This window comes from Stylophora pistillata, chromosome 9 (genome assembly GCF_964205215.1).
Source record: "Stylophora pistillata chromosome 9, jaStyPist1.2, whole genome shotgun sequence".
Taxonomy (NCBI): Eukaryota; Metazoa; Cnidaria; class Anthozoa; order Scleractinia; family Pocilloporidae; genus Stylophora; species Stylophora pistillata.
The window spans coordinates 17,329,326-17,342,700 of record NC_142527.1 but is presented as its reverse complement, the minus strand read 5'-3'; the positions used below and the strand labels follow the sequence as shown (position 1 = coordinate 17,342,700).

The window sequence follows — 13,375 nt, the reverse complement described above, 5'->3', positions numbered from 1 at the left end:
AAACTAGCCTATTTGCTTGACATCCTTCGTTGAGTTTCTAAAAGATTATGGCTGTAGGTGGATATTGAACCCGGGTTGGCGTGACCTGTTGGCTCGGAGATTGTTTTTTCTGGGCGTGTTCACAGGATTTTCTCGCTTTCGCGTTGTCGCGACCGAAACAGATTTTTCATGCCTCTCCAAGAATTTATAGCTCAGTTCAAAACAAGGAAGAACCTCAGGCTCACTTTGAAAAACGCTCTTTTTGTTTTTGGCTGTTTAAAAGGTGACAATGGTTTTGAAAACATTTAAAATTGACTTAGAAACCAAACTTTGTAACAATTTGACGATAGTTGTTATGCTTACGTAGATGCGAAACAAAATCATTCAGCCTAGTTTTCAACTCGCAATTCCACGTTAAATACCTCGCTTCCTTAACCAATCAGAATGCGAGTTTGTATTCAATGATGCAATTCTATCCAGATTCCGAGTACTGTACCCTCTTTCATGGGAATTTGAGTAATCCGAAATCCTCTGACGATACACCGTTATACTTGTCTGTCATCTGAAACATGTTAAAGTGGGCTGATCTACACGAAACTATCGTAACACCGGTCATTTGTCGTAAACGTGTACGTTATCACGATGACGTGACGCTGGATTTTTCCATGAATTTTCCATCAGGTCCATCCAAAAAAGACGAGAAATGGACATTTTTCGATATTTCAGCAGATTTCCGCGCAATCTGAGGTAAAAACAACCAGGAAAAGAGAGGAAAACCTTGACTGAACGTTCGTAAACACTGAGAGTGAGTTTTTTTTTTTATATATTTGAGGTGGACGGCTAGGCTCCCGTGAGGGCGGTGCAATGCCTGCCGACCGACACGTCTAGTCCAACCCATGGCGAGGGTGCAATGCCTTAGGGTTGGGTCCACCACAAAAGAGGGTCACCAGACACCAACTTTGTTGGGGAATCGAACCCTACCTCACCAAAAACTAACACACTCACTCCAAGAATTGAACTCACTCACGTGAAATGATAATAATAAGGGACTCATGATAATAACCTCTACCCAGCCAAGGGGTGGCACATGAAAAAACCAAAACAGTAATCCTAGCCCCTGGCCAGCCAAGGAATGGCATGCGAACAAAAACAAAACAATAATCATAGCCCCTAGCCAGCTAAGGGGAGGCACATGAACAAAAACAAAAAACGAACACACAAGGCATAGACAGACACGAGGTGGTAGTACTACATGTAAAACCCAGTTGCAATTTGTACGACACATTGCCTCTCTTTGCAAAGGGCAGGGTGACAGGAACTGAGATATTTCGAATCATCTGAAAACTGTTAGAAAACTGTCAGAAAATTTGCATAAGATATGACAACGAGAGACCTATCACCGCCGCAGTGCAATCGAGTCAATCAATGTTTCCTTCCATGTCTTGATCAGGAGAAAATCAAAACAAAGTTCGAGATTAAAGATTCAGTGGAATAATAACCTTATAATTCCACCTTTCAAACTACTCATTATCCATACGCAAACCGCAACTCGTGGCTACCAAAGTCCAACCCCTCGTCCTTGTCGTGGTAGCCGAAAACAGGTATGTAGGGGATTGCTGTGCAGGGCAAAGTATGGTGGGGGCTTGTTCCCCCCGGGCCGCTTCGGTAGCCATGAAGGCCTGCTCAGAACCCCGTAACGCCTGGCCAACAGGGCTCTGGTGAACCTTGGAGGGCTAATCACTCACTAAGTGGATTAAACTGATTACAAAAACCATAGGAAGTAGGTACAAAATCGCATCTTTGTTGGGTCAGGAGAACGTCTCCTCGGAGACTAGTATGACGCATCGTGGTAAAAGCCGAAAGAAAGCTACGAGGCCGATCCCCCTCCTTACCACCAAGACAACAACATTGTTCGGTACCTGGAATGTCATGACTATGTACGTAGCCTGCAGGGGGGAGGGGTGGGGGAAGGTAAAAGAGGAGGGAAGGGAGAGCCTGCACTGGCCCTATTGTTTTCGCGTTTATTTGCCACTTAGTTTCGGTGCGGGAAATTCCTATTGGTCGAAAATAATTGGTTGATTCCTATTGGTCGATTACCTGTCAATCAATATCCCGTCTTGAATCACAACTCTTGTTCAAAATGGCGGACAAGAGTGAGCTTTTCCATGTAAAAATACAAGAAGTGGAGCAACGATTTAGGAACTTCAAAGGCGAGAATTTTGTTTAGAAGGCAGAGCAAATTACTTCAAGTAAACATTTATTCTTGGCGAAAGATTTAATAGCGATTTTTCCCAATGAATTTGGCAAAAGCGTGATATTTCATTCTCGTGTCCTTGTGGCAAAGGCATGCCGAGAACATGGATATGGATTTGTTCTTGTGGTTACGGCGTTAAAAAGCATCATCTCAGATCAAATAAGCGAAGCTCATCTGCTAGAAGTGTCTGCTTGCGATCTTGGTGACACACCAATTGAAGATGTGATGTCAGGCAAATTTGAAACTGTGTTCGCTTCAGTGCCACAAGTAAGCCATCGACTCCTTTTGACTTAAAGACTGATGAACACTGGTAAATGATTCATAAAGACCTCGCAATTTTCTTCCGCAAGTCCCACAGACTACTTGTGAACAGTTTTCTTCGTTTTCGACAATAATTCCAATACTTTTGAGAGATTCTGACGGCGGTTTCTTGGACGGATTGTTGGGTGCTCTAAAAATATTACTGTAGGATGTATAACTTACACGATCGCCATACAAAATTTGAAGGCTCTTTTTTACAAAGTCTACAAAATTCGTTTGATCGGTTTGAAGACGGTTTTTTGCCTTTCTTTGCTCTAGTGAAAGAACTATCTGTGTCCGCCATGAGAGGCGCGAGTTTGTTTTGACAGGAAACTGGCAGTGAACGCGCAAACTGCTTCTGGCGCCCTCTGATTGGTTGATTTTCAGCGAGTATAATTGGTTGAAAATTTTGGGCGGTCAACGCAAAAACAATAGGGCCAGTGCAGGCTCTCCCTTCCCTCCTCTTTTCCCTTCCCTCTACCCCTCCCCTCCTAAAAGAGCCTGGCTACGTAGGTTACTATGTACGAGGCTGGAAAGGCTGCACAAATTGCTAATGAAATGACCATTTACAAGCTGGAGTTCATGAGGAATGAAGATTTGTGGGAAAGAACTGAACAGGAACGAATTTACATCCAGATTAGAAGGCGTAAATGGGGTTGGATAGGGCACACCCTCAGAAAACCGAACAGCAATGTTACCAGGCATGCACTGAGGTAGAACCCACAAGGGAAGAGAAAACAAGGCCGTCCAAGAAACTGCCGGAGGAGAACCGTGGACAAGGAGGCGACCAAGACAGGCTACACTTGAAATGAAATAGAGAAGTTGGCCTGAGATAGAAGGAGATGGGGTGAGGTTTCCTTGGACCTATGCTCCACAAGGAGTGAAAAGGGATAAGCAAAGCGCAACTCGTAACTGGAATGAAACTCCCCATGGTTAATATATAATCTGGATTGCTTCGGGTTCTTCAGGGAAAAGAACAGCGACTTCATCACGATTACTTTCCACAATTTTTTTCCTGGATATCTTTTATAAGCTTAAAGAGAGATGAATATAACGCAATCCTCCTGTGATTTACACGACAGGAAGTCAAAGGTCTCTTTAATTTCCCCCTGAGGTGTACGTGGCCGGCTCACCAGGAAGAAGGAGATCGTTCGGTCCAATAACGTCAGTCTGTGGAGATTATCAAGCTAGTAACTGAGAAGATTGTGCCTGTTTGTTCATCAGTGAAAAATCTGTACTCCTCGGTCCATGCGACACCGAAAAAGAGAACCTTTGTAATTTTGTAGGTACTTATAGCATTTTATTATCAAGAAACGAATTCTCAAGGCTCAAAGCCAAAATAATGTTCAAGCATGTAAAAGATTCTCTAAAAAAAGCTAAATTTTGTGGGAAATGATTGTGATAAAATCCCTGTTCCATTTGCTGTAATGAGGGGATACTGAGTTGTTCAAAATCTCCACTTTGTGATAGTTTTCGCGCGAGTGGTGGGTTTTACATGTAGTACTACCGCTGACAAGTTGTGATTTACACTCTCACTCAGTGTTTACGAACGTTCAATCAAGGTTTTCCTCTCTTTTTTTGGTCGTTTTTACCTCAGATTTTTGAGCTTCATTCGCGAATTGTCACTATGAAAAGTAGAGGCCGGCCCGCAGAGATTTTTACACATTTAAAAACTAGAAGATTATAACCAACTAAGTGCGTAGTTTCAGTTCCAGAATCGGTGTACTTTTGGAGAAATTGAGACAAAAGTTTTCCCTGTTTTACCCTACGGTAAAAATCATCGAAACTGTACCAAGATAAATAATCTATTGGTGTGTTCACATTCCCACCCAGGGAAAATTGAATGCATCAAAGTAAAGACGAATGATGTCACTATATATGCTAGAAGTACCAATCTGTAATGTTGTATTTAGCTTGAGATAGAGAAATAAACATTTTACACTTTTTTACGATGTTTTTGTATAAGAATGAGGCCTCAGGCCTCGAACAAGCAGCCGTTATTACCATGGAAACAAAGAGAGCTGCAACCTTTAAAAAGGGCATTAAAAAGGGGGGGGGGGTTGAAAATTTTCATTTCCCAAGATGTTTGATTCTTACAGAGACACTTCTTTAAAATGCGGAATTCCCTCGCCAAATAGTGAATTTTCCCATAAAAGCGGAAAACTATATGTCAAGGCATCATGTTACGGTGGCCCACAACTGTCACGGCAATATGCTATTGCCGTGACAGTTGTGGGCTACCGTATCATGTGGAGTTGAGAAAATCTATGAATTCATGGATTTCTGTCCCAAACTTATGAAAATATGGACCAACCGAGCTAATTATCTGCAGTTTGAATACATTTAATCACATATGTTCGTCGTTCATTCATCACATTACGGATTGATTATGAACCGGAAAATTACCCAGCTCCCAGTTGGCTTGCTACCTCAGTTTGTATCGCGTTGTACCGGTATTGCAGAGGTCATGGTTTTCACTCCCGTACAAACCTGAATTTTAGTTAGGCCTTATTTTCACCACAGCAATGTTCATTACTGAGAAGATCACTTTCATCTCAGCGGTTCAACTACTGCTCCGAGCAACATTAGAGGTATAGTTTAATAATTTCATAAAAAAAAATACCCAAAACTCTCAAACAACTGCTCAAGATTTCACCGGTAAACTGCACTGCGATATCTCTAAATGTTTCCTTACTTTTCATTATTTATTTTATTTGCTCTTATGTATAACTACTACAATTTACAATAATTGATGAAAAGAAAACAAAATAAAGATTAGCGAAGAAACTCAATAAAACCATTAAGAATTGTAAGCTTAGCCTCCCTCACAAGTAGTACAAGTAAAAATTTAGATAACAGAAACAGAAAAATAAATTATTGACGAGCCATTTCTTGGTCCGTAGTCTGTTGTATGATTAGTAAATATTGGTAATAAATGTCTTGTTTTTTTTTCTAAGGGATGCGAGATATAAAGAGCCAGACCAAGAAAGGACTAAAAAAGACCCCAAGGCTTTAGAAAATCCCCCTTCAAACTGAAGCAGTGACTGTGCATCGTCAAGATTATATATGCTATCAGTACGTAGTACCGATAATCACCTCGCTCTGAACCAGTGTTGTGATCAAGAGAAAGTCAGCTGAACAACGCCATGTTTTCAAGTTTCTCTTCTCCGAATGAGCTCGGAGGAGTGAGGTAGGGAACTTGAGGAAAGTTAAAGTGGGTTATGCTGCCAAAACCTAAAAGGCCTGACCCGATATAAGAAAAAAAATTCATAAATTGCGGCGTATCGATCTCAGGTAGCCACACGCAAGATAACGGGCAGAGTTTATAGGAGTACACAATCGTAGGTGACACGCATTTTCAGCGCGCATTTTCAAGTTCTCACCCTATCAAAGCGAAGGGCATTATGGCTTGCAAGACACGAAACTGTACTAAATTCAGCAAGACCCCGAAAAAAAATTGATTGAGTGTCCCCCAGGGAGTGGGCTCATGAACTCAGTTTCCTTCTCATATGACCCTTTTCCTTTCTATGCATAAAATCTAGCCTTTTTTTAATAATCCTCGTGGACTTTTTCCCGATACATGACCACAATTTCTTCGATCATAATGGCATAGAAATAGAAAATGTTTTTCAGTTTGGTCACAGTTTGACAGAGAGCGGAATCATCAAAATACTCACAATAGGAAGGCACCTGCACCACGCTTCTTGCTTGAAGTAACCTAACAAACACATCATTTAAATTCTGTTCTGATTTCATGCTACAACCGTAATCAAGTGTTCTGTAGGATTTCAAAAGGCAAGGAAACAAAGTTTCCTTCTCCATTTCTTCAACCACGTTTAGAAACATTTTCAAAGTGTCACGCAAGTTACAAGTGGAGTGAGCCTCGCAAAGCAGCATGTGTTCACATGCTTGTGCGGTGTATTCTTGGAAAGAAACTGGTTTGTTTGCCAAAGCTATTACCTCTGAAGCATACCTGAGATACTTAGCATGTTGGGTTAATGACTTCAATTGTGAACACAGTTCTTCCACTTTGTGTCTTATTTGCATATTTTCCTCCAAGCCTTCCTCGATGAAACTACATCCTTGCGAAAGTTGAATCCTCAACGACTTAACCATACGGCAAAATGTCCTCAAATCCAATTCTTTATATAGATATATTTCATTCGGATTTATCTTTGCTTCAAGAGCATTCACAGATAAATCCATCAAGACGCTTGGAAACAGAACTGTTTCTTCCAAAACTGTTGCGGATTTCACGAAGCGCTCAACGACAGCAACGAAACATAACACGCCGTCAGTGTCGTAGTCGGGTCGGTCTTTTTCCAGTAGCGTATCTGTACTCATGATATTATTTTCCAGTACAGCCAACGCGAGGATTAAAGTAAAATAAACCTCGCTTGGTAAGAGTTCCGAGCATGTCTTCGTTTCTTGCGATCACACATGCATGACGTCACGTTCTCTCCTAAACACTTGACAAGGGTCTGCGCTTGCGACATACAGGGACACGTCACTTCGAACAAAGTCGTGCCGAGGTTTTCCCATAGTCGATAAACTTTACAAATTTACTCAAACCAATATTGAAACAAATAAGAAAGAGTATAGGACTATTGCCATACAATCGGGTGATTTAAAGTCTAATTCAAGATACAGAAGCGTTACATTTTACAAAATGATTGTATGACCACAGTCACGTTTTTATTTTAAACGTTCCATATCAAGTCGAATAATTTCAGGGTTTAGGTTAAGAGCTCTTCCATTTGAAAAAAAAGTTAGATACCCAAATGTGGCGATCTGATTGGTGCGAGCAACATACCACTCATTAATCTCATTACGCGAACACCTATTTAAATTTTTTGGAAACGTGACAGAATGTATGGCAAGTGCATCATAAGCGTCATCATAAGCGTTGTTATTTATTTTGCATGCATGAGTCAGGCAGCTGGAAAGTTGGTTCACAGTGCTATTTTACCCTAAGACTGTTTAGTGTGCTTAAGGCTGAAAATCTTGAGAGAGTTTCTTAAGGACGTTATGAAACAGATGATCGATTTTTGTATTACAATATCAGAACGTGAGCATCAAAATAAACTTTGTAACTAAAGAAAAAGATCGAGAATCAAAAGCTTTGCGCGAAACAATTATTTTTTTATTGAAACAAGCTTTTCAATCCTCTGTCAATCTTATAAGTAGCGCTATGTTATGTGCGCTCATTTGTGAATTGGAAATTCATGTATTATATGATTTTAGTTAAGAATGAGCACATTCTTAATCCTCGTACGGTATTTCATTAAAAAAAACATCCGCTAAAATGTCTCTAAGCTTTTGACCCTCGTCGATTCTACAGATTAGAAACTATCTGTAATAATCATAATCTGGAATTTCATAAAGAGAACAATCATGTCATAAGAAACCTGCGTGCAACGTCTCATATCCAGTCATGCCATTGCGTCCATTACTCTTATTGCGACAAAGTAATTTCTTCAATGGTGTGAATTAGTCAGGTGAGCTGAAGTGTGTTGCAGGTGACCGTTGTAAGGGAGACAACCGCTAGAACAAGGTTGAGCACTGGAACAGGAAGAATTTCACAGCAGAACAGACGCGGTTAATCACAGAGATTATCACATACTGGCAAAATGACATCAAGTTGATCAACTAAGAAAAGGGACTTTTTTTCTTGAACACGAGGGTACTATTGAAAATGAAGAGGGCGTGTTTACCTGATCCTTTAAAAAGCATAAATTTGATTTGACTAAAAATCAGGTGAAGAAACATCCTCTGAACACAGTAACTAAATGGATTAGAGTAAAAAAAAACTACCAACAAATGATGCTTATTTGCAAGATTTTATTGTATTCATATTCTTAGCGCAAACAAAAAATATTAATGGCAGCATTTTCAAAAGCAACGCTTGATTTTTGTCTGTATTTCACTTTGAATACGATGAACTAGTTGAAAGCTTTTGTAGTTGTTTTATCTTTACCTGTATACCCATTCAGTCGTGTTTCTTATCAAGTGTTGACCGTGCCTTCATCTTTTCCAAGTGAATGTGAGTTGCCGGGCTTCAACTCTTTTGACGGTTGAAGCCCGCCTTCACCTGTAGTAGCTTCCTGTTCACACGATCAACCATTTTTGTGCCGTAGACAAAACCCTAGTCATTTTCTTATTTCTTATCTAATTGTGGGAGAGGCGTTTACTACAGATGCATATGGTGGAGGAGGCTCTGAAGGCAAATTGTTCCTTTGAGACGTAGTACTGGAAACGGACCTGCCCAACTGTGGGGATCTTCGTCGATTGTCCTGAGCGTGTTTTTTCTTAACAAGGACCAGCAGAAGAAAAACCCCGATCAGAACGACACCAAGAAGACTGCAAATCACGGCAATCATTGTCGTGCTGCTGCCACCTGAGCGGAAAAGTAAACAACTATCATCTTATTTTCCCTATCAATTAGGGTCAGAACTTTATTTCCTCTAATTAAGATTAAATTTTCCTTTGCACTCGTGCCATAAGTTTGTCATGATTCGTATGGTACCATTATAGTCTGCTCCTTAGTATCCCTCCCAAATTTTACTGTACAAAGTAACATGGCTGATAGAATCCTAACACACCCTAACAATCTAAATCGACGAGACGAACGATGATTTTCACGGATTCTCGTTTTATTTTGTGAGCGTATTCTCTTGTTTTGTTTTGCTTTTCAGTAAAATGATACAATGACGTTAATCGGGGTACTGCTCATTGACCTCTCGATTGAACGTCCAGCACAGTTCGGGATCAATGATATTTATGGCCTGTGGTGAGCTGTAACCTCCCTCTAACGAAAGCATCTGATGAGTCAAACTGTAACACCTTGATTGATAACTTGGAATCAGAACATTAAGTCTTACCAGTAAATGACATCACTCTCTACTCGCCTGAGGTGAACAAAAGTCTGATTGTTGTAACAACTTTTTTGGCAATTAACTATAATTATTACCTTTCTTAGGTGTGTCGGTGGCAGGTGGTACTGATTTTGGATTTTTCTGAACATCTACGGTAGACAGTGTGGACCCATCTGAAGATACAGAGTAAAAGTGCGCATTAAATCCTTTCATCGGATTTGTTGCGTCTGTTACCAAGTCAATCCTGAGGAATCGCCCACTGGATAAAACGTTCGGAGGTATTTTATTTCCACATAATTTTGAAATCCGCCTATCAATTAAAAGTTGTCCATCAGAAATTTCCACGTAGTCGCAGGTACAATTTTCTGTTTGAGTGGGGCATGATTCCACATCAAAATCGCTGAAGTAGAGTGCTACCCGGTAATCCAGAGGTACTTTGACTATCCAAGTACAACGCTCTCTATTTGGATAAGTCTCTGTGGGATAGCCAGGACTTGAGAAACTTCCTTTATGTGTCCCAAAATCTCCTCCAAGGTAAACAAACTCATTGCAAACTTCAGGTAAGTTGATCATAAAATACAAAAGGAACAAACCAATGAATAACGATTCAGTGACATCATGTCCGATGTTGAGTGTCTGATCTAAATATGTTATTACTATTATTATTATTGTTATTATTATTATTATTATTATTATTATTATTATTATTATCATTTTCATAATCATATTAAATAATTTAAAAAAAGATTTATTAGCGGTTAACCTCCTCGAAGTGACAAGATGAAGCCTTTACACTTAACAATTTAAATGCCGTTTGTTTGTTGCTAGAATTTTGATTTATATGGTATTTGTGACTCAATAATATATCCAAAACATCAATTAATTAGGTCATGCAAATTGGCATGTAAGCAACTCTGTTGAAGAGTCGATGAAAATTATCAAGGAATAGAATACCTTCATTTGATCTTGACGTTCTTGTCACAAATGCTATAAGTAAAGTAAAAAAGCACTTTAGTAATTTCATAATAGTTTATCACGAAGATGGAAGGAAGATGCAACACCGTTATTATATATCAGTTTAAGAAAACTGTGAAATATCCAAGCTTAAAAGATGCGCACAAATAACAGTTGCGAAATAAATAACTTATTTAGATCTGAAATTTGAAACGTAAGTATTCGTTTATTAGACATATCAGTCTAGAGTTTCAGATTTTCAAAATGGGATGGGAGTCAACATTTAAGTAAGCCTTGAGACATACGAACAGGAAATTTGTGTTCTTCATCACTGAAGGCATTATATCGGAACCTGAATCAAATCAATTCGAGCCCATGTCAGTCTTGGTTCTCACGTGACAATGGATATTAAAAAACAGGAATTATTGTCGCGTTCCCGATGCCGCAGACACGTGGTGTTGTGCACCGGAGTTCGCCAGTATAACCACAGTGTTGAACTTTAGACAAGTAGCAGCATCAAACTCTTTATTCACTTAAGCTGGCAGTCTTTGTACAGCACAGGCGGTAAAAACTATAGAACGGATACATGAAGGTTCGAGATAAGGAAAACCGAAAGACTACGAAACTAGAAATGATAAAAATGAGGAATATTACAAGCGTAACTTACATCGGATCTTGACTCCGGGGTAGAGAACTCCTAAACTTCGTTCGGCTCCGAAATGCTTTCGCTACAGTGACTCCTCGCAACTGAGCTACTTGCTTATAGAAGGCGAATTTAGTTCTTACACTTTGACCTACGGGAAATAGAAATGAACAGAGCTTTATGTAGCTAGCTTTGAGCGGATATTCGCTAGTCACGGAACAGAAATCAAACAAAGCGCGCTAACAAATTAAATAGAAAGTCATTGAAAGTTTCTTAGTGTCTTTGTGCTAAAAACGGAATAGTTACATAAGTAAAAAAGATTAGAGTTCGTATCCGTAAACGTGACAATTATCGTTCCTTTTGAGTTTTTAGTTCAGTTAGTTATTAGAACAGCTGAAGACTTATCTCTTTACAAAGTTTCAGTTTGATAGGGTTATTCGTTTTGTGATAAGGCAAGGTTAAATCTCTAGGTTTTTGCGTGACAAGATATCAAAATGGCGGCCGAGAATGATGTAACGTTGGGTAAAAAAAGTGACTTATCCGCTGATATTTCGCCGTCTAAACAGTCCTTTCATGAGAATTAGTACTCATATAGATGTTTGTGAGCCCTCGGAAGACGACTACAGACTTTTTGTGGCAAAACTTGATGACATATGTTTTTGTTAGCTTACACTGAGCCGCCATTAATTTATACCCTTCAGAGGGACACAAACATGGCGTCTCCCTACAAGGCCTTATAAATTTAAGTAAGACATTTCTTCGAATACCTTCCGAGAGAGCGAGACTGATTGAATATTCATCTTCGTTTTTCACTTTGATTTTGACTCTATTTGTTGAATGCTTTTGATGATGGTGTGTGCAACCAGTTTGGCAGCCGAGAAAGAATTGTGTTTGATGTTTATTATTTCCTACCCGACATCCAATGGATGCAATATGTTGACGCTCGAGTATTGCTGAATCGTGTTTAAACCCAACGTGAAATTTCTCAATGTGATGTTGAAAAGGAAATGGCCTCCGCCGGAACTAAGTAACATACAACGGAACTTTAGAGAAAAAAAAAATTAATGATTTTTGGTAGCTAATCCAGGAATCATTTCCACGCGGAACATAAACAACAATACCAAATGTGAAAAAAGAGACAGATTTAACTTGACTCTAGGTTAAATCGTGACTCGAACTCGACTTTTATTTGAAATTAACCCTTGCAAAGATATGACATTCCTAAAAGTAAGTAAGCACAGAGACAAGAATCATAGAATCAAGTCGAGTAACATTAATGTTATTGTCGATTACGAAAACCCCTAGGCATATAAAATATCTTTAAAAAAGACTCGGTATCTTTTCGATAGCACCGATAACATGACATCCCTGAATCTTTGATGCATTCATGGTTTAGCTGCGTGTGTGATATTGATGATATCGAAGTTATCACGCTCGTTTAAGTCGCCTTTAAGATGATTCTCTGATTTTCTTACGATGGAGACTGAGTACAGCCCCTTCACAGCTTTTTCATTTTTGTGTTATAAAAAATTAGTTAACTCAAAGTTTCCGAATAGGCACTCTGTTTGCCAGTGACAGTTACGACAACGCGGAACTGAGTAACAGAATTCCAATATTCACTTTCCAAAATAAAGAGTTACGCTAGACGATACCTGACCACCACAGCAAAACCAGATAACACTTCGCTTTCCCTCCTGAAGTGCCAAGTTTGAGCCACATTATATTTCGGATCTAAACCATATTTCCCCAGCAACTCAAGGAAAAAGAGCAACGCAGTACAACTAAATATAACATCAAAGAAGGTACTCAAGTCGCCTAAATTTGCATACAACGCATGGGTTGCTGTGCGTGACAGTGGTGTGCGTGACAGTTTAACAAAATGTCCACTAAAACGACGCGAATGAGCTCCAACTTTTATTAATACAACTAATAAAAAATGAAAGAGTAACCGGTTGTGAACGCTTAAATTTGTGTAAAACCCGTAGTCCTCCAGTCGCTTGAGAAAAACTCGTTCCACTAAATTAATGACGTAAGGTAAGAGCCTCTTGGTTTTAATGATTCACTTGTCGCAGTGGCAATATGGCTTGAGGAAGTGGAAAGGGATAATCGTGGAATGAAATATTGTGGGAATCCTATCATTGGCTTACCTATTCCACAGGGCTCAACTGCCTTTCCTTCTTTCAATGCCGTTAAATCCTTTTTTGCTCCATTTATCATATTTTTCGACGCAGTATTAATCATTATGGTAAGTCTCAGTTACTATTTTGCTTACGTCTTTTTTCATATTTCCGTGTGGAATTTTTCTTATATTGTTTTGCTCAACCTCCACATACTTACATACATCAAATTTATTTTTAGCATCAAGATGAT

General features: G+C 39.4%; 3 protein-coding genes across 4 annotated transcripts in view; 1 reads left to right on the top strand and 2 right to left on the bottom strand.

The window, feature by feature from the left end:
* Positions 1-13,375, top strand: part of LOC148723568 (uncharacterized) — a 401,859-nt gene that overhangs the window by 95,826 nt on the left and 292,658 nt on the right. The gene's annotated exons all lie outside the window — the stretch shown is intronic.
* Positions 4,930-6,984, bottom strand: LOC111334302 (uncharacterized). Its single transcript, XM_022940006.2, has one exon. The coding sequence runs from the start codon at positions 6,875-6,877 to the stop codon at positions 6,083-6,085; it is 795 nt and encodes a 264-aa protein (XP_022795741.1). The 5' UTR covers positions 6,878-6,984; the 3' UTR covers positions 4,930-6,082.
* On the bottom strand, positions 8,358-13,275 carry LOC111334303 (cubilin-like). Of its 2 annotated transcripts, none has more exons than XM_088734255.1 (4): positions 13,153-13,275; positions 10,363-10,395; positions 9,504-9,962; positions 8,358-8,930 (listed from the first exon to the last, which is right to left on the bottom strand). In XM_088734255.1, exons 1-4 carry the CDS (start codon positions 13,244-13,246, stop codon positions 8,698-8,700), a joined length of 819 nt encoding a protein of 272 aa, XP_088590381.1. In that variant the 5' UTR covers positions 13,247-13,275; the 3' UTR covers positions 8,358-8,697. The 2 variants fall into 2 exon arrangements, with proteins under 2 accessions (XP_088590381.1, XP_088590382.1); XM_088734256.1 differs by lacking the exon at positions 13,153-13,275 and adding an exon at positions 12,658-12,822.